The 24,049-nt window shown below is 49.5% G+C and overlaps 1 protein-coding gene across 3 annotated transcripts; it reads right to left on the minus strand.

Moving 5' to 3' along the window:
• Positions 1 to 6,302: 6,302 nt before the first annotated feature.
• LOC138919763 (cytochrome P450 4F2-like) lies at positions 6,303 to 22,532 on the minus strand. Of its 3 annotated transcripts, none has more exons than XM_070246082.1 (13): positions 22,389 to 22,532; positions 21,743 to 21,972; positions 19,359 to 19,503; positions 16,212 to 16,265; positions 15,994 to 16,121; positions 14,045 to 14,166; positions 12,969 to 13,239; positions 11,899 to 11,965; positions 11,601 to 11,730; positions 7,371 to 7,504; positions 7,210 to 7,274; positions 6,948 to 7,030; positions 6,303 to 6,558 (listed from the first exon to the last, which is right to left on the minus strand). In XM_070246082.1, the coding sequence occupies exons 1-13, from the start codon at positions 22,498 to 22,500 to the stop codon at positions 6,381 to 6,383; spliced, it is 1,719 nt and encodes a 572-aa protein (XP_070102183.1). In that variant the 5' UTR covers positions 22,501 to 22,532; the 3' UTR covers positions 6,303 to 6,380. The 3 variants fall into 3 exon arrangements, with proteins under 3 accessions (XP_070102183.1, XP_070102184.1, XP_070102182.1); XM_070246083.1 differs by having other exon boundaries at positions 21,743 to 21,941; positions 22,389 to 22,515; XM_070246081.1 differs by lacking the exon at positions 22,389 to 22,532 and having other exon boundaries at positions 21,743 to 22,283.
• Between the last annotated feature and the right edge of the window lie 1,517 nt (positions 22,533 to 24,049).

Consider the following 24,049-nt stretch of genomic DNA (forward strand, 5'->3'; position numbering starts at 1 on the left):
GAGTATTCTTGTCTCCCTTGGCAAATATTAGTTGAGTGTATGTGTGTGGGTTTATTTCTGGGTTCTTGACTCTCTTACGTTGGTCTATGTGTCTGTTTTTATGTGAGTACCAGACTGCTGTGATTACTATCGCTTTGTATTTTAGTTTGAAATCAGGACGTGTGATGCCTCTGGCTGTGTGCTTTCTTGGGATTGCTTTGGCTGTTTGGTTCTTTTATGGTTCCGTATGAATATTAGGATTGTTTTTCCATTTCTGAGAGAAACACCATAGGAATTTTGCTGGGGATTGCATTGACTCCATAGGTGACTTTGGGTAATATGGACATTTTAACAGCATTAATTCTTTCAATCCATGAACATGGAAACTTTCCATTTATTTGTGTCTGCTTCAATTTCTTTCATCAATAACACAGAGTTTTCAGTCTACAGGTCTTTCACTTACTTGGTTGAATTTATTTCTAAGGATTTTATTGTTTTTGGTGCTATCGTGACTGGGAATGTTTTCTTTTTTCTTTTTCAGATACTTAATTGTTAGCATATAGAAAAGGAACTGATTTTTTTTGAAAGATTTTGTATCCTGGAACTGATCTGACTCTGTTTATTAGTTCTAACAGTTCTCTGGTGGAGAACTTAGGCATTTCTATCTATAAGATCAAATCACCTGCAAACAGAGACCATTTTACTTCTTCCTTTCTGATTTAATGCCTTTTACTACTTTTTCTTGCCTAATTTCTCTGGCTGGGACTTCCAGTACTATGTGGAATAGAAGTGGTGAGAGTGGGCATCCTTGTCTTGTTCCTGATCTTAAAGGAAAATCTTTCAACCTTTCACCATTGAGTGTGATGTTAGCTGTGGGCTTGTTAGATATGTTCCTTCTATGTCCAATTTGCTGAGAATTTTTCTCCTGAAAGGATACTGAATTTTGTCAAATGCTTTTTCTGCATCTTTTGCGATGATCGTATGACTTTATCCTTCATTCTATTAATGTTGTGTATCATACTTATTGGTTTTCATATGCAGAACCATCTTAGCATGACAGGAATAAATTCTACTCGAACGTGGTGTATGATCCTTTTAGTGTACTTTTAAATTTGGTTTCCTAGTATTTTGTTGAGAATTTTTGCATCTATTTTCATCAAGGATATTAAGCTGTACTTTTCTTGTAATGTCATTATCTGACTTTGGTATCAGGATAATTCTGGCCTTATAAAATCAGTTTGGGAGTGTTCCCTCCTCTTCGATATTTTGCAAGAGTTTGAGAAATATTGGCATTAATTCTTTAAATGTTTGGTAGAATTCACCCAGGAAACCTTCTGATTCTGGGCTTTCTTCATTGTGAGGGTTTTGTTTGTTTGGTTTGGGGTTTTTCTTGGATAGTGTGGAGTGATTCCTGGCCTGTTTTTTTTTCTTCTCAGTGTGCATTTTTTTTTGGTGAGGAAGATTAGCCCTGAGCTAAGGTCTGTTGCCAATTTTCCTCTTTTTCTTTCTCCCCAAAGCCCCAGTACGTAGTTGTATATCCTAGTTGTATATCCTTGTAGCTCTTCTGTGGGTCGCCACCTCAGCATGGCTTGACGAGCAGTGCTAGGTCCATACCCAGCATCCAAACCAGCGAACCCTGGTCTACCGAAGCAGAGCACCCGAACCTAACACTATGTCACTGGGCTGGGCCATGTTGAGAGGTTTTTGATTACTGATTCAATTTTCATACTTGTTATTGGCCTGTTCAGATTTTCTATTTCTTCATGACTCAGTCTTGGTAAATTTTACATTTCTAGGAATTAGTCATTTCTGTTAAGTTATCCAACATGTTGACGTATAATTATTCGTAGTAGTCTCTTATGATCCTTTCTATTTCTGTGGTATCAGTTCTAGTGTTTCCTCTTTCATTTCTGATTTTATTTATTTGAGTTTTCTCTCTTTTTTTCCTAGTTAGTTTAGCTGAGGATTTGTCAATTTTGTTTATCTTTTCAAAATGTCAACTCTTAATTTTGTTGATCTTTTGCATTGTTTTTCTAGTCTATATTTCAATTATTTCTGCTTTGATCTTTTTTATTTCCTTCCTTCTACTAACTTTGGGCTTTGTTTGATCTTGTTTTTCTAATTCCTTGAGATGTAAGGCTAGGTTGTTTATTTGGGATCTTTCTCTTTTCTTAATGTGGGTGTTTATCACAGTAAACTTCCCTCTTAGAACTACTTTTGCTGCATCCCAAGTTTTGGTATTTTATGGTTCCATTTTCTTTTGTTTCAAGATATTTTTTTATTTCCCTTTTGACATCTTCTTTGACCCATTACTTGCTCAGAAGTGTGTTGTTTAGTTTCCACACATTTGTGAATTTTCCAGTTTTCCTCTTGTTATTGATTTCTAGTTTCTTACCTTTATGGTCTGAAAAGACACTTGGTAACTTCAATCTTCATATATTTGTTAAGGCTTGTTTTGTAGCTTAACACATGATGTATGCTAGAGAATGTTCTGTGTGTGCTTGAGAAGAATGTTATTCTGCTGTTGGTTGGAATGGTCTGTGTATGCCTGTTAGGTACAGTTCATTATGATAGGAATGTTATTGTGCTGCTTTTGGATGGAACGGTCTGTGTATGCCTGTTAGGTCCAGTTGGTTATGAGAAGAATGTTATTGTGCTGCTGTTGGGTGGAACGGTCTGTGTATGCCTGTTAGGTCCAGTTGGTTATGAGAAGAATGTTATTGTGCTGTTGTTGGGTGGAATGGTCTGTGTATGCCTGTTAGGTCCAGTTGGTTATGAGAAGAATGTTATTGTGCTGCTGTTGGGTGGAATGGTCTGTGTATGCCTGTTAGGTCCAGTTGGTTATGAGAAGAATGTTATTGTGCTGCTGTTGGGTGGAATGGTCTGTGTATGCCTGTTAGGTCCAGTTGGTTATGAGAAGAATGTTATTGTGCTGCTGTTGGGTGGAATGGTCTGTGTATGCCTGTTAGGTCCAGTTGGGTAAGGTACAATTCAAGTGCAGTGTTTCCTTATTGATCTATCCATTGTGGGAAGTAGGGATAAAAGTCTCCTACTATTATGGTACTGTCGTCCATTTCTCCCTTCAGGTTTCTTAGTATTTGCTTAATTTATTTAGGTCATCTGATGTTGGGTTCATATATACTCACAGTTGTTACATCCTTTTGAAGAATTGACCCCTTTATCATTTCTAATGACCTTCTTTGTCTCTTGTTACAACTTTTTACTTGGTCTATTTTGTCTGCAATGCTACTTCTGCTCTATTTGGTTCCATTTGTGTGGAATGTCTTTTTCCATCCCTTCACTTTGAGCCTAGGTGTGTCCTCAAAGCCAAAGTGAGTCTCTTGTGGGCAGCTACAGTTAGGTCTTGTTTTTGAATCCATTCAGCCACTCGATGCCTTTTGATTGGAGAATTTAGTCCATTTACATTTAAAGTAATTATTGATAGGAACTTACAAATGCTATCTTGTTCACTGTTTTCTGCTCTTCTTGTTTCTTTCTTCTTCTTTGATTGTCTTTCTTTGTGAATTGATTATTTTCCATAGTGGTGTCCTTTAATTCCCTTCTCCTTATCTTTTCTGTATCTTCTGTAGGTTTTTATTTTGTGGTTAATCTGAGGCTTCCATAAAACATATCATAGATATAACAGTCTATTTTAACCTGAGCAACTTAACTCAATCACACACAAAAACTCTACCGTTGCACTCCCTCTTCATTTTTTATGTTTTTGATATCACAATTTGCCTTTTTATATTGTGAATCCATTCAAAAATTATTGTAGCTATAGTTATTTTTAATGCTTTTGTCCTTTAAACCTTTATACCAGAGTTAAGTGATTAACATAACACCAACTTACAGTATTAGCATATGTTGAATTTGATTATATACTTCCCTTTACCAGCGACCTTTATATCTTCACATTTTCATGATACTAATTAGTGTCCTTTCGTTGCACCTTGAAGAACTCCTTTCAGCATGTCTTGTAAGGCGGGTCTAGCTGTGATGAACTATCTCAGATTTGTTTGTTTGGAACAGTTTTTATTTCTCTTTCATAACTGAAAAACCATTTTTCCAGAAAACAGATCCTTGGTTCACAGTTTTTTTCTTTCAGGACTTTGAATATATCACCCCACTTAACCTGACCTGCAAGGCTTCTGCTCAGAAGTCTGCTGATAGCCTTGTGGGGGTTCTCTCAAATGAGAGAAATATTTTTCTCTTTCTGCTTTCTAGACTCTCTCTTTGTCCTTGATCTTAGACAGTTTTATTATAACGTGATATAGAGAGAATATATAGAAGGTGGCTTGTGTCAAAATTTGGGAGTGCCTCTTTAGTTTCATGAACTTGGACGTCCAAATCTTTCCCCAGATTTGCGAAGTTCAGGCATTATTTCCTTCAATAAGCTTTCGGCTCCTTTCTCCCTCTCTTCTCCTTCTAGGACTCCAATGATGCCTAGATTGTTTCCTTTTGAGAATGATTCACTACTTCTTTCTTCTGCTTGGCTGAGTCTACTGTTGAAGCACTCTGCTGAGTTCTTCAGTTCAGTCATTGTATTTCTCAACTTTGGGATTTCTGTTTGGATTTTTTTTAAATGATTTCAATTTTTTAATTAAACTTCTCATTTTTTTCATGCTTTATTTTCTGAATTTCATTTCGTTGTCTACCTGTTTTCTTGTAGTTCACTGAATTTCTTTAAGAGGATTATTCTGAAAACGTTGTACAGCTGCTGCATAGTAGATTTAGTAAATATTCATCATCTTGCTTTACCAGCCCTATTTGCAAAATCGTCCATACTTGGCCCTTTTTCCAAACTCTCAGCCACGTCAGAATTTTGAATGTCCTGCAGCAGCGAAGGGAGAACCTCTATGAGGAGGTGACATTTCAGTCGAGCCTGAATGTTGAGGCCCAGTCACAGAAGATCTGAGAGAAGAGCATCCCAACAGAGGGAACAACAATGCAAAGGCCCTGAGGAGGGGAAAGACTGGGTACAATGGGAGGTCAGAGTGGAGGCCAGGGTGACCAAGTGCAGGGAGGGGTCGAGATGAGCTGGAGAGGAGGTTCGAGGGCCCAGCAGGGGCTCAGCATTGCAGAGTCTCCTTGGTTGTGGAAGGAGATAACATTCCTTCATAGCAGGACATCGCTTCAAGATGCTGACTGAGGTTCCTCTTGTTCTCCTGCCTCCTTGCACTCCCAGGCGCCCCACGACCTCAGAAGCAGTTGTTCCTATAGGCATGGCCCACACGGGGGGAGCTGATGCAGTGAGCACAAATGCTAGAATTCTCGCCTTTGAGCCCCACACACACTCTTCAAACTCAACACAGAAACTGCAGTCTTGAAAGACAACATGCTTTAAGAGCCAGGCTTTCTGAGAGGAACGGTAGTAATGGCCACACTTATTGAGCACTTATTGTGCACCAGGCACAGCTCTAAGTCCTTCACGTGGAGTCCTTGAGACAACCCTGAGGTAGGCACTGTGGTTGTCTCCTTTATATAGTTGAGGAAACTGAGGCACAGAGAGAGGAGTTGATGTGCCCAAGTCACACAGCAGAGCCCAGACTTGAGCCCAAGCAACCTTCCCCACAGCACGAGATCTTGGGAGATGATTTTTATTTCCAGTGGTCCAGCTTTGAATTTCAAGTCATGGGATGGCTCAAGCTGGGACAGGGTGGCCTGTGATGGGAATGAAGGAGGAACCTGGGGGAAAAGGGTGAGGATGAGCCCTCCCCTGACACTGTGAGAGCGCCAGGCATACGGTGGGGGCTCAGCCAGTATCAGCTGGCCAGGCTGCCTGGGCAGCAACAGGGGTCCCAGAGAGGGAAAGAGAAGGGTCTTCCTCAAGGCGGGACAGGGGGTCACCATTGGGCCCGACTGGGAGGAGCAGACAGAGGAGTGGCGCTGTTGGCAAGAACAGAAAGGGACCTCAGAGACCTGGGGAGGCTGCCGGGGTACGGCCTGCGGGCCCCCCTCCCCTGTGTCCTAGGTTGGCTGCGGATCTCTGTCCTGAGAGGCACTTGCAGCCCGGAGGAATGAATCTCCCATCATGGGGTCTCCTCCCTGGCTCAGAGCCTCAAATGTGCCCCTTACGTCCGTCCACCACCCTGGCCCCCTCCTGCTCAGACACCTCCCACAGCTCCCTACTGCCCACAGGATGAACTCCCTCGTTGGTTTCTAGAAGAACCCTCGAGCGGCGTGGGGCCCTGTGGTCAGCAGGAGAGGCAGGCAGGGTGTCGGACTCAGAGATGCCTGCCCGCCTCCACCCACCACGTCCCCTCCCCATCCTCCGCAGCCACCACCGCCCCCTGCTGGCTCCTGATAGGCTGGGGCAGAGGTGACAGCACAGATTTATTCCTGGGAATCTGCACAGTGAGGTGTGGGGTCAGGGTGGTCCCGGGTCGGGAGGCCGCGGGTCACTGGGGGCCCGCGCTCAGCGGCTCCACCCGCAGCCACAGTCCTCCCTCGGCACGCAGGATCAGCTCCGGCTTCCGACGCGGCTCCTCCCCGGCTGGCAGGACGCGGAAGCGCAGCAGCGTGAGCGCCAAGACCACCTTCATCTCCGTCATGGCGAACGTCTGCCCGATGCAGTTCCTGCGGGCAAGAGTAGGGGCTCGATGGCTCCCGGACCCTCACCCCGGCAGCATCGCGCCAGAACCTGTCCCGGGACCCCAATCCCCGCCCACAGGCAGAGAGAAGCCTGGACCCCCACGAGGGCTTGCACATCCCCTGAGCCTGGCTCACACTGCAGCCCGAGCTCAGACCAACAGACAGGGGGCAGGGGCTCTGAGCACACCGCGGACCCCAGGCCCCAGACCATTACCCATAACCTCCGGGGCGGGGGTGGGGGGGAGTGGAGGAGAGATGGAACTCTGACCATCTTCAGTTTTCCCGTTTTCCTGCCCTCACAGTCATGTTTGGATCACAATCCCAGACCCCCGCCCCCATCAGCACATCCCCATCTCACATGCCTGCCTCCTCACCTGGGCCCCGCTGAGAAGGGAATAAAAGCCAGAGGTGACCTCTCCTTGGTGTTTTCTGGGTCGAAGCGAAAGGGATCATAGACCTGGGGGCGAGGCCAAGACAGGGCTGCTGGGTGGGGTCTCCCAGGACCTCCAGCCTTGGAGAGCCAGACGTGTGTCTGATGTGGGGAGGTGATGTCTGATTTGCCAGGTCCGAACCCTGCGCCCTCCCCTGGGTCCCCTTAGGCTAGCGGACAAGGATGAGGGTGGGGGGAGGCAGCACCTCAGCATCTGGCCACACGGATGGGTTGTGGTGGGTCCCGAAAATACTGATGACGCAGGTAACACCTGTGGGAGAGGAGGGGCGGGTTAGGAAGAGGTCCACCCCGGCATACGGGCCCCTCTTCTTGCCCAGGATTCTCCTCCCCTTGACGTTGAGGGCACCTTTGGGGATGACCCGGCCATCTGGGAGCACAATGTCCTGGGTGCAGCGTCGGGAAATGCCCACGGCGGGGGGGTGCAACCGCAGACTCTCCTTGATGCACATGGTCAGGAAGGGCAACTGGGCCAGGTCGTCCCTAAGGAAACCCCCCAACAATTATCCAGAGAGCCAAGACAGAGACCCCCCAGCCCTCCTCCTGCCCAGGTAGACCCTCTCTCCCTACAACAAAAAAAATTCCAGATGGATCACACATCTCCAAACTCATTAAGTTGTGCACATTAAATGTGTACAGCTTTTTGTATATTACCCATACCTCAATACAGTGGTTTGAAAATAAAAGAAAGAAAAGCAATATTACACAGTGCCAGACAGAGAAAATTTAGTCAGATATTTTTAAAAGCTTTTCTGAGCAAAACACAACACCCAAATGCCAACCATAAAAAGGTTTACCAATTGGCATAAAAAAATATATTCTCTACGGCAAGAGACCAAAATCAAAGGTAGATAAGTGAGAAACAAGCAAAAGAAACAGATCTAATGTTTTCCCCTTATTTATCATCGTACTAGAGATACGAGCTAATGCAATTAGACAAGGGAAAAAACGGATGTAATGCGGTTTGAAATGTGGGGGTAATTGTGTCATTTTTGTCAGAGAGTGATTTTATGCTTAGAAAACAGAAGAGAATCCACTGGAAAATTTTATAAACAGTGAAAATCCAGAAAGGGGGCTGAATTCTATTTCTTTAGCCCCTTTTTTGTTGGATAGTGATTTGAATTTTTAATAGCTGATACAGTTAACTGCTTCTCCATTTGGAAAACTACAAAACACCATCCCTATGGCCCAACACCACTCATTGACCTCCTCACAGTTTCCTGAGGTTGGTATTTTTTTTATGTATCCTTCCAGAGTTATGATTTTTCCATCTTAAAAAATTATATAGTCAGGTTGTAAACTATCATAATCTCAATAAAAAGTTAAAGATAATTATATAGTAGCATACTATATATGATACACTGCTCTGTATCTTTTTCATTTAACAATATATCAATCTCTTCCTGTCTATTTCCTGGGATTTGTGTCAAAAATACGGCCTTCCTGGGCCAGCCCTGGGGCATAGCGGTTAAGTCCAGCCTCCTCTACTTTGGCAGCCCCGGGACGGAGGCCAGGATCCCTGGCAGGGACCTACACTACTTGTCAAGCCATGCTGTGACAGCACGCCACATACAAAATAGATGAAGACTGGCACAGAGGTTATCTCAGGGCTAATCTTCCTCAAGCAAAAAAAGAGGAAGATTGGCAAGAGATGTTAGCTCAGAGTGAATCTTACTCACCAGAAATAAAAAATAGGGCCTGCCCCACCCTGGAACTATAAAATAATTTTCCATGGTTTCCTCTGGAGCTTTTAGACTCTTTTAGTATTTATTTTAAACCTTTGATTCATCTGTATTTTATCTTGTTATGAGATGTGAGAAGCAGGTTGAATTAACTGTTTTCCCGGTAGCTTCCCTGTTGTTGCAAGAGCTTTAATTAAAAGATCTTGATTTTCCCTATTGATACACGACTCCCTCTTTGGCATTTACTCTGGTCAGTAGGCACAAAATTTGTACGCATAAATGATTGGCTTTTCTATGTAGAAATAACAACCAGTTGGAAAAGATAATAAAAGAAAAGATGATAATAACAATAATATAACATCTGTATTAGACTTAGTGAGAAAAGTGAAATCTGTATATTCCAAATGAACTTATGAACTTCTCTCAATCCAAATAGAAGATATGATTCAATGTAGCAACAAAAGATTCTAAGGGTTAAATTAACAAAGGATGCAAAAAATCTCTATCCAAAAATGTCAGACTCTATTAAGGGACTAAAGATATTCTGAATATCCAGAAATGGTTATCCATTCCACACTCTGGGATAGTGTGTGTTAATATTGTGCAATAATCCGTTTTCCACAGGTCAATCATACGTTCAAGTCAACCAGTAGAATATATCCAATTGAAATGAAAATCCACCTGACCTTTTCAGAAACTTGGTAAACTTACTCTAAAATTTTTTCCTGGAAGAATAAAAGGTCATGAAGAGCTGGGTCAATTTAAAATTGAAAGATTAAAGAGGAGTAACTCTACCAGATATTAAGGTCTATCACAAACAGGCAGTACTGAAAAAAAACAGTGTGGCACCTCCTCAAGGACGGGAAAATAGACCCATGGAACAGAATAGAGAGCTCAGAGACAGACACGTGAATAAGTGAAAACTTAACATGTGGTAAAGGAAGCCCACAGAACCCTAGGGTATGGATGGAGGGAACGGCCACAAAAGAAAGTTCTGACAAATTTGACTTTATGAAAATTAGCCAAAAGTAATCAAACAGATGTAAGGTACAGCACGGTGAGTTTAGGTAACAATAATGTATTATATACTTGAAAGCTGCTAAGAGGGTAGATCTTAAAAGTTCTCATCACAAGAAACAAAAGTTTGTAACTGTGTGTGGTGATGGATGTTAACCAAACTTAACGGTTTTGAGGATAACCCTAGTCTTCTCTGTAATGTCTCATTTAGTACAATAAGAACTTGTTCTCATCGTGGTTTATGTCATTCAAAACTACTTTTCCAAAACTCATTCTTCAAGAAAAATAAAGAGCTCAAAGGTGTACTTTTAATGTGCAGACCTGAACTCCCACCTGGACAGAGACAGAAAGAGAGGAGGAATATAAATGTGGGCATAAGGATAGATGTCTTCTAAAAGGAGGCACAGGAAATCATTGACAGGAGTTGTTGCTAGGGTGCAGATTAAAAAGGAAGTTCATTTTTATTATAAACTCTTTTGCACTCTTCTTTTTTACCAAGTGCATAATTTTGGTTAGGTCTTGGATTAAAAAGAATAAAAGTATTTCTCCACCTCACAGGACCGCCGTGCTGAGCAAGAATTGGAGTGAACACTTCCTCCAAAACGCCTGTCCAGTCCAACGTCTCCTCACCATCCCCCAGCCCCTGGCCTGGCTCAGGCCTCGGATCTCCTCCCTGGGCCCGATCCTACAGCTTGTCCTCTCCAGTACGCCCCCCTAGCCCTGGAAATCTCTCTCTGCTACCCAGATCTCACCTGTCCTCCTCCTGCTCAAACACTTTCCTTGGTTCCCCGTTGCCTTTGAGTTAAAACTGGAGCCCTTAACATTTCACTAAAGTCTTCCACAACCAGCCTCTCCTGCCATCTCCCAGCCTCATCATCTCACCATGAGTCAGTCTCTCTTGCTTTCTCCCGCCCTTCCCGTCTCCTTCCCTTCCTTTGTCCCTCCATCCCCCACTCTCTCTCTCCCTCTCTTTCTCCCTCCTTCCCTCTCCTTTCTCTCTCTCTCCTTCCCCCTCCTCCATTCTATTCCTCTCTCCCGTTCTTTGTCTCTCTTTATCTTTCCCTCTCTGCTACCTTCCCTCCCCCTCTCCCTCTGCCTGTGCCCTTCTCCTCCCCATCACTTTTGCCCACACTATCTTCTTGAGAGAACCGCACACAACTACACCCAAATGTCTACTGATCAGCATTCAAGGTCTCAGCTGAGAACTCTCTCCACCCTCAGTCTTGCCTGTCCTGCTCTGAACACAGGCCCTGCCCATGTGGACTGGGAGTGTCCTGACCTGGGACAATCCCCCTCCAGGCTGGGAGCTCCTGGAAAGCACGGGCCAGGCCTGGGTGCTTCCCAGGTCTCCAGGACACAGGATATGGCTGGGAAGAGTTGGGGATGGCACAGAATTGGGGATGGGCAGGCAGTGTGGCAGTGTTTGCTGAATGGGGACTGGATGGATGAAGGTGGAGGTGTTCGTGGGCAAGAGTTGAGTGACTTCAATCCTCAGGTGTCCCCTGTGAACCCTGGACTGAACAATATGATAGGAGTTAGGAGCCCAGCAAACATCCAGGCGGTGAAGATGTTTGAAAGAATGTGATTTCAGAGAGAAAAGTAAGGGAGCAGAAGGGAGGTTCACTCTCTGAACAGGTCCTAAGGGGCATGATCTGTCCTCACACATTGCACTAATTCTCTCAACCACCCAGATCTTCTACTCAGAAGGCTTTTCCCTGTCCTTAACGACCCGGCCTGGGTACCAGACCCCGCCTCTGGGCTCTGCTCCTGTTTCCACTAAGCAAAAATCACAGAATGGACGATAAGACCTTCCCACTGCCAGCTGGGGAGCAGAGCCAAGGAGAGGGTTTCAGGAACAGACCATGTGCACCTGCACTCACCACTCAATCTCTTTAGGCTCGCGGTCCCTCAGGAGCTCTCGCACCTCCTGCCGGCAGCGCTCCTGGTGCTCTGGATGCCTCGCGAGGTTGTACAGGACCCAGGAGAGGCCGCTGGCTGTGGTGTCATGTCCTGAGAGGCAGCCAGACAGGTTTGGGTCTCTCGGTGACTTCAGCACCAGAAGGTGGACAGCGCCCTGACACTAAGGCCCTCAGGGAGGATGGGGGACTATGGGGTGGTCCAGGGCCCAACAACCAAATCCCTGGGATAGAGAGACCCCTGCCCCTTCTGTATTCTCACCCGCAAACATAAAGGTGTCAACTTCAGCTCGGATGTCCTCATCTGACAGTTCCTTCCCATCTTCATCCTGGAGAGCAAGCAAGACCCCCAAAATCACCAGTTCCTAGGGGCCCTGAGACAATCTCTGAAGCTCCATCATCATCCCAGGAACCCAAGCCAACCCTGCACTCCTGGACCTTCCTTGGTCCCTATCGCCAGAGGCCCCAACCCACAGGCCTCCTCCTTGGCATCCTTGCCTCCTCTCTTGTCCCTGGTGGGAGGAATCAATGATCCGTGAACATTTCCATGGTTCTACATGATGAAGGCTTTCTGAGAAAAATTTATTGGCAACCTGGGCTGCAGGATGATTGACTGGCAACTTGCCTTGGAAGTTAGTGATTGAGCATCACTCCAGAGCCATTTGCTCACATCTAGGACGGTAGATCCAGAGATTCCTTATCTCCCCTAGAGATAACCCTACAGAATCTACAGAATTTGCCTTCTCACTGAAGATCTGCTTCTATTCCAGAACATCCCGTTTCTCCTCCTCTCCTTGTCTCTCTCACCATAAGGAAGAAAGGACAGATGAGTCAGCCCTCGTAAGTTCCAAGATACATACTGTGGGGACACCTCTCTCATGATGCAAGCATGGCTGCATGCACAGGCAAAAGCATCATGTCACCCTCAGAGGAACTTGGGGATGGGGAACCAGAGCCACACTTCTGCTCTGGCTACTGTTACTGCTGTGAGCAATAAGTGGGCCACTCTGATCCAGGGTTCTGAGGTATATATAGATGTAGTCTAATATATATATATTAGACTCAATAAGTTAGTCATATGTATATCTATACGTGATTAACTTATTAAGTAAAGTCCCAGGCCCTGCCCAGCATCAGTTTCAGACTTAGCAGTCCCCCGGAGCCTGCATTCCACACAGTCATCTCTAAAACATACCCCTGACCCATCCCTCCCTTCCTCAAGCACCTTCCATGGCTCTCCACTGCCCTCTGGATCAGGTCCAAGTTCTCCCATCTGACATTTGAAATCAAGGTGCATCGTCCCTCTCGAATTCAGATCCCAGAGAAGCCCACCTTGGCCAGCAGGAGCACATCGATGAAGTCCAAAGTCTTGACCTTAGCCTTGGCCTTGAGGAGGTCATCAAGACCCTGATCGGGGAGGGTGCGGCGCCGCTCCTGGATGATGGAATCTGTGAAGTCGTGCACCAGGCGGCAGACCCTACGGAAGCGCTGTCCCTCAGAGGTGAGGTGGTACAGGGAGTCCATGTACAGGAAGATCTGCTCATCCCGCTTTCTCACAAGGGCACTGAGCTCCAAGACACCAGAAATGTATTCACTAGGCTTCCTGCAGGATGCACGCATGAAGGGAGGCAACAACTTAGCTCACCTGAAGCCCCGGAAGCACCTCCCACTAGAAGGCAGGTCCAACCTCCCATGGGGAAACTGAGTCTCCAGGAACAGATGGACCCACAGATGGATGGTGGGGAGGATCCAGGAGACATGACCCTCCAGAGTTTCTTCTCTCCCTTCTTCCTATCCTGTCTCTGTGAGCTGCCTCCATGTGCCAGGTGCCCAGGGCACAGCTGAGACATCACGCTTCTTTCCTCTCTCTCCTACCAGTATCTGCCCTTCTCCTTCCAAAGCTGTCCACACAGCTCAGACTTTGTCCTCTCCCAACTGACAGTGGACCTAGCCCCTCCTGAGTCTCCATGCAACAATGTCAACACCACCTGTATCTACATGACAGTCAGTCTTCTCTAGAGTCAGACGTCCAAGCTCAGCTTTGACCACAACCCTCATCTGCTCAAACACCTTCCATGGTTCCCTGGAAACCTCAGTATCAAGTTCATATTCCCCTGCTTGGCTTTTGAATGTCAGTAAGACCTACCCCTGCCTACACCTCCAACCTCACTACCCAGGTGTCTCCTCATTGTTGCAAACTCTCTGCTCTTCCTAGCCTCCTGGCCTGTATCAAACATTTCTACCTACCCAAAAGGATTGCTCTGTCTCTTTCCCCTTCCCTGAACTTTGGTGTCCAGCTCGGAACCTTCTCCTCCAGGAAGGCCCTTCTGATTGTCGTGGTCAGTCCTCCCTCCATCTATTCCCTTGCATCTATGGCCCATGTTCCCAGGCCCTGGGCAAGGACTCACTCCTGGCAATCGCTGTCGAAACTGAAGACACATTTCTGCAGACTGTCGAGCGTCATGAGGCTGATGTGCTCAAACATGTCCAGATGGGCACTGCCCTCTGAGGCCAGGCGCTTCCACTTGGCCTGGACAGAGAAGCAGCAGATCCTGGGCTGGGACTGGCCACCCCTGAGCCCCACCCCAACCCAACGCCAGGATGGGCTCCCCAGACCCAGCCTCTTGGTCCCAGGCACCTCTGATGTGGAGGACCAGGCATGAGTGGGAGTGGACGCTGTTACTGTGAGGGCATGAAGAGCTCACGGCTGGGAGTCAGGAGACCTGCATTCCAGTCCTGGCTCTGCCTGCTACACTCTGTGCGCCCTTGGCCAGCTCACTGCCTTCCTCTGGGCTCCACTTGTCAAATCCTCAGTGACAGGTCTGATAACCTGCTTTGTTGTCAGACAAACCAGGTTGGAATCCCAGCTCCACTTGTTAGCTCACTTGCTGTCTGTGTGAACTCGAGCAACTCCCTAACCTCTCTCAGCGTCAGTTTCACCATCTGCAATGGGGAAAAAGAATCTCCACCTCACAGGGACGTGAAAATTAAATTAGACAACACGTCATGGAATTGCCATGTACCTTCTGGCATATAGAAAGTGTTCAATAAATGCTAGCTTTCATCATCCTACTGTTATAAATTCGCTAGGAGACTGTCCCCTATGTTGGTAGCGGTAGTCCTCCATGGGACCTGAGCACCCTGCACATTCTTGCTGGGTATTCCAAAAACATGTTCTTTGCCTGGGCCACTTCTCAGAGCTGTGTTTGCAGCAAACAACATGGAGGGAAGAGGAAATGTCTCCCCCTGGGCACGCATCAGGCTTGCTTCCAATTGCTATGAAACTCATGCAGTCCCTAAACCTAGTGCTCCTCCTGTCCATTGCAACATACTGCATGAGCAGGCATCCGTGGAAGCCCACCTGTGTTATCCTCATGGGATTTGGGGACTTGGAGAAAGAATGCAAACCAACAATAGGCATGTGCCACTCGCCGAGCCATGAGTAATAAACTGTCCTTTGTCTCTGGTTCAGGAGTCTCATGTCTTCTGGCAGGATCCACAAAACACTAACGAGTTTACTTGTTAGCTTGCAAGTATGGAAAAGTCCCAGAAACTTCACAAAACCCCCACCTCCAATGCTTCACCTCCCTACATCCACCCTTTGCAACGTGCCTGTGAACTTCCAGGAGGAGAAGCCGCACATTTCACCACCCTTTCATTCTGTGCTGGTCTTTTAACTTGCTTTGGCCAATGTGGTAAAAATGATGAGTGATCTTCCAAAACCTAGAGCTCAAGAGGCATTGAAGCTTCCTCTCAGCCTCTTGGAACCCGGCCTCTGCCATGTGAACAGCCTGAAATGACTTCTGGAGGGAGGGAACCACACGAGAGGATTGTCCCAGCTGAGAGCATCCTAGACCAGCCTGCAGCCAACCAAGCCCCAAACACGTGAGAGGACTGAGCCCAGAACAGCAAAGTACCTGACCCACAGCTGATCACGGATACATAAGGGACCCCATCCACGTCCAGAAGAAGCAGCTCACTGAATCGTAGACTTATTAGCAATAATAAAACTTTATACATTGAAAAGTGGCTTGTTACTCCATAATCAGGACTCAACATGCAATATTCATCACTATCATCAACAGTGTCTCAGGATTCCAAGGCTTCTGAGAGGGAAACATAGAAACTAGCACATGAGCACCTACTATGTGCCAGGGACGTGGGTCCATTACGTCATCTTGATCACCCTGCCAAGTGAGGCTTATTATCCCCAGTTTACAGCTGAGGAAACCGAGGCTCAGAAAGGAGAAGCAATGGCCCCAAAGCTACCCAGAAGAGCCAGAATTCCAGACAAGATGTCTCTGAGTGCCCATTGCCCCCGAGGCTCCAGGTAGGACCTTGGGTTCAAGAGACTCACGTGCATGATGTTCACACTGTCATTGAAAATCCTCACGTAGGACTTCAGGATGTTGAAGTGGAAGGCGGGTGTCAGCATGCGGCGGTGCCTGCTCCACTTGTCACCGCCACTCAGCAGGAGCCCATCCCCTGGTAGGGGCAGCCACAGAGAGTGAGCAAGGGAGGGCCTTCCCCTGGGCCCCAAGGTTGTCCCCAATCCCCTCACACGCAATTACTCACCCAGCCAGGGCTTCAGGAAACTGTAGAAGACCATGTCCTTAGGCGCAATGGCAGCTGACAGGAGAGATAAGCCATCAGGTGCCATGGAGCGGGGGAGGGGAGGGACTTTTGAGGCAAGGTGGGGCCCCAGCCAGGGGTCTGCACTCCCCCTCCATGCCCAACATAGCAGGAGTTGGGGCAAGGGCAGAGGAATCTAGGAGAAGGGTCGAGGTCAAGGGGGCCAAGACCAGGCAACAGCGCAGACTATAGCAAAGGCAGAGCCCACAGACACACCCCTACGTGCTTAGATGCATCCCAACATGGCACAACACGCCCCAGCATGGCTCAGTGTGGCTTCTACAGGGTCCAACATGTTCTAAGCACCCGAGCACAGCCAAGAACTCTACAAAATGCCTTCACAGGGACCTGGGACACCGTGTCTGCCCAGCTGTCACATCTCCTGGGACATCTGACATGGCCTCACCATGCACTAACATGTCCTGACATGAAACAACATGCATGACACACCCTGACATCACACAATGTGCTCTAAAATGGACCGAAAGATAACCTCAGCATATCCTACAGACAGGACTTACATGTAGTCCCATCAATGTCACAGACGTGGACCAGACATGACCCAGAAATATGCTAAGACCTGCCTCAGACAAGACTCGCATAAGGTCTCAGGCATTTCTCAGAAGGACCCAGGTCCCAGAGCTCAGACAAACCCCAAATTTGGGCCAGAAATGACCAGCAGGAGAACCAGACACACTCAAGAGGCATCAGACAAAACCCAGACAGATTCCAACACACCTCGAATGTCCTTGGCCACAGGCGAGCCCCAGTCATGACTGAGACCATCCCCATTTGATCTGAGGAGCAAACATATACCAGCTGCAACCAAATATAATATATACCAGGTGTAGCCAAGTGTAACTTACACCACTGTTACCAAAGGTATCATATACCAGCCTAACCAAGTGTAACATATGCCAGCTATAACCAAATGTAACATGTGCCATCTGTGACCAAGTGTAACATATGTCAGTTGTAACCAAAGGTATCATACACCAGTTGTAACCAAGTGTAACATACGAGCTGTAACCAAATATAACATATGCGAGCTATAACCAAGTGTAAAATGTATCAGCTGTAATAAGTGAAACATATACAAGCTGTAACTAGGATCCAGGTAGAAACACAACTGTGGCCAGACGTGGCCATACAGCAGACATCACACAGATACAGCCTCAGCATGAGCAGACATGACCACATGTCCGGCAGGTGGGGATCCAGGTAAGACAAAAGCAGTCATCTCCAGAACAGGCCTCCTGTCTGCACCGGGTCACGTGCCCAGCTGGGGGCGGCACAGAGACCTCAGCAACAGGCAAGCTGTGGCCAGCGGGCTGTCTACCTGGAGCAAAGAGCACTGGCTTGATGAAGGTGGGGTAAAAGATGCAGATGACTGCATGCCAGGGCCCCACCCACCAGCCCCACACGTCCCCATAGGTCCTCGCCAGGTCCTGTGTGTACAGGAGACCTTCCTCTGAGCTCCAAATCTGGAGAGGAACAAAGAGGAACTGAACCACTCTTCCAGGTGGCCAGAGGGAAGGACCTGCAGGGCAGAGACCCAGACCTGAGCCCCGTGAATCCCACCCAGCAGCTCATCCTCCTCCGGGGGTCCCTCCCCATACCTTCCATACACGACAACTGAGGTCCCTCAGTTACAGGGACACAAAAAGGGTCCTTCCCCATTTGAATCCCGAGTCCATGTTCACCTGACTTCTCTCCTATCCCCATTTTCCAGATAAGGAGACTGAGGCTCTGAATGATATGAACTCACTTGCCCACAGCCTTCCAGGTCGTAAGTGGTGTGCCTGAGACCTGAGCCCAGGTCTGTCTGAATCCAGGGCCTGAGTTCTTACCCATCGAACTGCCTTGAACCCCAGAACAATAGCTCTGAGAACCCTATGCCTGCCGATCCAGGCAATCGGAGTCAGAGTGACTGGATGAGGAACTGGTCCTGTGACCTAAGCAGGCAAACTAAAGCAAGTCCTACAGCTCTTCCTGGAACTGTTGGGAACGATCTCGTGTTTCCATGGGAGGTGAGCTTCTGGGACTCATCTTGACCAGCGTGAGACTGAAGCCATCACAGAGGGACACAGAACCAATAAACGAAGACCGACTCCCGATGACACTGTCTGAGACCTGGATCCAGCCACGCCTGAAGACAAGATCCCTGGCCTGAACAGTCAGTTGATTCCCTTTCTTTGCTTAGACCATACAGGGTAGACGTTCCACCACTCACAGCTGAAAGAGACCCTGGCAGCCAGAGAGAGCCAGGGACCTGCCTAGAGTCGCCCAGCATTTTGGTGTTGGAGCCACGGTCCCTGTCGGTTGCTGCCTGTTCCCCACTTCAGCCTGGTCCGTCTGGAAGTCAGAATGGCAGGGGGACAACAGAAGGGAGCCTGGCTGGGATGGGCTCTGCTTGGGGCGATTCCTGGGGACTGGAGCAGGAGGGCCATGAGCTTGAAGAGGACTAGTCACAGGAGGGAGTAGAAGGAATCAACCCATCAGAGTTGGACGTCGTGAAAATAGCAGCCCAGATCCTGCACCAGCCTCAAGCCCTCATGCTCTGGCCTGGGGGTGAGCAGGGCTGAGGCCAGGCCTAGCAGGGGACCTCAAATCCCATGTTGCCCACTGCAGCCCTCTGCTTTAAAAAATTTCAGCTCATTGTTTCAGACCCAGTTCCAGCAGCCCCTCCTCCAGGAAGCCTTCCAGCCTGGCCCAGCAGAGACCTTGCTTCTCTTCTGGGCTGCCTCATTCATCTCCCTCCAGCCCATTCCTCACCACTCGAGATGGGGGATCACTCTGTCTAGATCTGTCTTCTAAGAGTGAAGATCCCCCAGGACAGTGACTTGCATTGAAGCCTCCTGGGGCCCCAGGGGTGCCCAGGACAGCAGGGCAGGGGGCAAACAGCAGTGGAGGGAGGATTGGTAAGATGGGAGTTGGTGAAAACAGGAAGGAAAGAGAAAGACAACTGAGAGGAGAGGGGAAGAGGGCCGGAGTCCGGGGTCCTGCAGGGGATGCACAGAAGCTTGCAGGGAGCAGCTAGAAGCCCTTGGATGCACCGCGGCACCACCACCACAAGCTCTGCATGGGTACCTGAGGCGCTGAGGACAGTCCGGACCATGTCGGGGTGACAGAGAGTGACAAGGGGTATGACTGGGCCCAGCCAGGTCACAAATCCCTTGGGGTAGTTGGCCACCAGCTGAGTAACGACTCTCATGCCTTGCTCAGTGGGGGTGACCTGCAAGCAAGGAGGGGCCGTCACTCCCCAGAAATAGCCATGGCATGTCCCCCCTGCAGCCTCTGCTGTAGATGCTCTGTCCAGATTCTGCAGGGATGGGGGAATCTATGCTTCCTCCTGCTTCTTTCCTCTCAGGGCAGGAGGGTCCCTGAGGCCTCTCCAAGTCCCAAGGGAGCAACCAGGGCACAGGGAGAAGACACTCTCTGCACACAGATGCCGACCTTGGCTCCAGAAGATGGATTTCCCTCATCCTGGGAGGGGTTGCAGCCCTGGGGCGCCCACAGGGGGAGGCACTCAAGAGGGAGGTTTGTGAGCAGGAGGGTGGACTCAGGACTAGACCCAGGTGCTCATTCTCACATCCTTTTCAAGTCCTGACATGTCCAGGGGGTCTCTGGTTACCCCAATGGTGATGGGTTTGTAGACAAAGGAAGTACCAGGCCAGGCAGACCCCAGGGAATACACGTGAACTCTGAATATCAATCAGAGGGCAGCTCCCACCCCTTCTGATGGCAAGGCTCTGTGCATATGGCCTCCTGTCTGTCTCTCCATCTCTCACACTGCATCCTGTCTGTCTCTCTGTCTCTCCCAGTGGATCCTGTCTGTCTCTTTATCTCTCACAGTGGGTCCTGTCTGTCTCTCTGTCTCTCACACTGTGTCCTGTCTGTCATTATCTCTCACAGTGCGTCCTGTCTGTCTCTTTTGAACAGTGGACAGACACATAAATAGTGTCTTTTACAAGTGAAAAAACTGAGACTATATACTCTAAAATGGGAACAAGTGGAGGGTTGGCTCCTGGTAAAGTGTCCTCTCCAGTCCTTCGGAATTCCCAAGCCTGACAACTACCCCTGGTGCTCCAGGCAGTTGAACTTTTCACCTCTGACCCCTCCCTGCTCCCAAGGATGCTGAGACAAACACTCAAAGCACTTCAACGAATTGACTCAGGGAGGAATAGTCACTCAGCCAAGGTAACACAGTGAGAGGGGCTGGAGGTGGGAAGAGTGTCCATGACCAGCCCCGACAGCTTAGCCCTCAGAGCAGGAGCCAGACTTGCAGGAACCACAGCATTCCTGCTGCCCCCAGGGCCCTCTGAGAACATCCCAAGACACAGAATCCCAGGAATGCCTCACAATGAGCTTCGGAACATCCCCGTTCTGAACTTTGTCACTAGAACAGCAAAATCACAGGAAGTGCTCCCCTGAGCTGTGGCTCTTGCCCCGGGAAGGGAAGGAAAGCTGTGCTCATCCCTCAGCTGGTCTGGAGGACGGGAGGAGTAGGCGGTCAGCTCTGTGGCTGTGACAGAGAGGGGCGAAGGCACGTTCTCCACCCAGGTCATCAACACTGCCTTTGAGTGCCCGCTGTCCACCCGCCCCTGGGCTGGCCCTGCCATGTCTTCTGCCAGAGCTGTCATCAAGGTGGAGAGATAGATAATAAGTAGTTGGATGATTAATGTTTAATTAAGCATGAGCAGGACCAAGTGAAAGGTCAAGGCCTGGGTGTGGGCAGGCAGTGGAACAGGCCTCTGAAAGGGAAGTGAGTGGCCTATATCCTCCAGGTTGGACAACGGGGCCCATTGGGACATCTTGGCAGGAAGAGTCAGATGAGAGGAAGGGGTCCCAGAAAGGGGTGGGGAGCTGTGCCCGGTGGGTGGGGGTGGGGAGGCCATATCTAATTCCTGTGGGGGAACTGCAGCCCAGCGTGAGCAGACTCAAGGAATTGGGCCAGGCAGAGCCGACCCCGGACAGTGCCCCCAAGGCCATCTTAAGCTCAGCGGTGGAGACTGGGAATGCCAGGGTGTCTCGCTCTGTGCAGCCTGTGCTATGAGCCCCTCAGAGCTGTGGCAATGGATCCAGAGCAGGCTTGGGGTGGGGGACAAGTACGTGGGAGCCCCTCAGAGCTGTGGCAATGGATCCAGAGCAGGCTTGGGGTGGGGGACAAGTACGTGGGAGCCCCTCAGAGCTGTGGCAATGGATCCAGAGCAGGCTTGGGGTGGGGACAAGGACGTGGGAGCCCCTCAGAGCTGCACTGATGGATCCAGAGCAGGCTTGGCGTGGGGACAAGGATGTGGGAAAAGCCTGGGATGGCAGAGCAGAGGAATGAGTGAGTGAGCAAGGATGGGCCGCCTGAGCCTCCCTCTCACTTCCGCTCTCCTAGATCCCAGCCCTACCCCGAGCCCCATTCCTGACCCCTCGGGAAGTCCACCCACCCTGATGCCCCAGACCCCTCCTGCTGCCACACTCACAAGGCCCAGGTGACTCCAAAACCAGTTCCGTTTGGGGGGCTGCGGGAAGCATCGCAGGCGGCAGCAGTTGTCATAGAAGGTGTAGGTCCAGGCCAGGACGCGGGCCAGAAGCCAGGAGGCTCCGACCAGCAGCAGGAGCAGCCATGGGGAGGCTGCCAGGGGCCCGAGCCCCAGCCAGGACAGGCTCAGCCACGGCATCCTGCAGGGCACACAGGGTGGAGGGCGAGCTCCTGGGGCCCAGGAAAAGTGAGTATTGGTGAGCTCGAGGCAGAGACAGACAGCTGACAAAGAGGGCAAGGACCAAGGGTGTGAGGGACAGGACAGGGAGGGGCAGGAATGGTGAGGGCTGGGGCCAGGGCAGGGAGGGCTCAGAGAAGGGCTCAGAGAGGGGAGGGGGTCCATGGAAATCCAGAGGGAAGGAAGAAAGAGACAGAAAGACAGACAGAGACACAGAGACAGACAGAGGAGAAGAGATAAAGAGGAAGAGAGACAAAGGAGGAAAGGCCCAAAGGGAATCAGTGGGAGGCCGCCAGAGGCTCCAGTTACAGGAAGTCCAGGGCTGCTTGCTCCCTGGAGCCACTCCTGCAGTGGGCAGCGCCCTCCGCACCCCAGGCCAGCACCTCCAGCCCTGGACCCCAGACCGCACCTCCTGTCTGCAACTGCACACAGCCTTCTCTCCCCTGCTCCTGGGAAGTCTGGGCCCCTGGGCCCGGACCTGTGGAGGCTGGCAGGGCCAGGCTGGGCCAGCCAATCCCCATGCGTCTGCTTACCTCCTCCCCACCTGGCTGCCAGCCCAGATGGAGGTGGGGGAGGGGAGCCAGTGTTGTCAAGAGAGGCCTATGAACCAGCTCAGGGTCACACAGTGTGGATGCTGGCTCCTCAGGACTCAGCACCGTTCTTGTGGTGTGGAGGGGGAAAGTTGGGGGGCGGCCAAAGGTGACTCTGGACCCCAAGTTTCCAGCTGCCCCTGGCCTTCCCAGTCCAGGGTGTGGGAGGTGAAAAGTTGCAATTGGGAGTTCAGGTGCCAGGTGAGCAAGGCCAGGCCAAGCCTTGTCCTCACACATCTCCTGGGCTGTTGTCCACTTGAGGGGCCAGGAGGGCGTCATGCACTGTTTCTTGGTGCAGAAGCAGGAAGCTCAGAGACAGGAAGCCTCTGGCCCCAGGACAGCACAGCCTGGCAGGAGTTCAAGACCTGCCTCCAGGCAGCCCAGGGCCTGGGTTGAGACATGAGTGCTGGGAGCAGGAACAAAGACACCAGCCTTGTGGGGATCACCCACGCCAGACTCTGGGGTAAGGAGTCCCGTCAGGCGAGGGCATGTGGAGGAGTGGGAGGTGAGGCTGCAGGGGGCCATGAAAGCACTGGGTGCAGACAGCGGAGGGCAGAGCTGAGAGAGCCTGGGTGGAGTCCTGCCCGTCCTCACTCTGACCATGGGCTGTGCCGGCCCTCTCTGGGCTCAGGGTTCCATCCGGGAAACGGGATGTCAGATCAGGGCCTTAGGGGCACAGAGGAGGGTTCCACAGGAAGGTGAGAAGGATCAGGACCCCCAAAAAGACAGAATGAAGGGAAAGGGCCGCTAACTAGTCCTTGTGCTGCTGTGTGCCAATACTCCACATAAAGTAGACCTATTCTGTGCAGAGGATGGTATGTAAAGAGTGCCTACTATGTGCTGGGTACCTCACAAAACATCCCTACAGCAAGTCAGGATCTCTACATAAAGCATGCCTACTGTATGGCAGGTATGCTATATAAAGGGCATGTACTGTGTGCCAAGTACTCTCTACAAAGTGTGCCTACTGTGTGCCAAGTGCTCTACATAAATCCTGTCAACAGTATTCCAGGTGTTCAAGATAATGCATGCCTACTGTGTGCCCAAGACTCTCCATAGGGCATGCCTACTAAGTGCCAGGTGCTCTAGATAAAGCACATCCATTACATGCTGGGCATTCTACATAAGCATGCCTACTGTGTGTTGGGTGCTCTGTGTAAAGTATGCCTACTGTATGTGTCAGGTACTCTACATACAGTAAACCTATTCTGCCCAAAACACTTTACATAAAGCGTGGCTACTGTGTGCCGGGTACTCTAAAACATGTGTACATACTATGAGCCCATCACTCTACATAAATCCTGTCTACTGCATGCCAGGTGTTCTACATAAAGCATGCCTACTGAGTACCAGGTATATTACATTAAGTGTGCCTACTGTGTGCTGGGTACTCTACATAAAGCATCCCTACTGTGTACAGGGTACCATATGTGAAATGCTCCTCCTGTGTGTCAGGTGATCTACATAAGGTAAACCTACT

This window comes from Equus caballus, chromosome 21 (genome assembly GCF_041296265.1).
Source record: "Equus caballus isolate H_3958 breed thoroughbred chromosome 21, TB-T2T, whole genome shotgun sequence".
Classification (NCBI taxonomy): domain Eukaryota; kingdom Metazoa; phylum Chordata; class Mammalia; order Perissodactyla; family Equidae; genus Equus; species Equus caballus.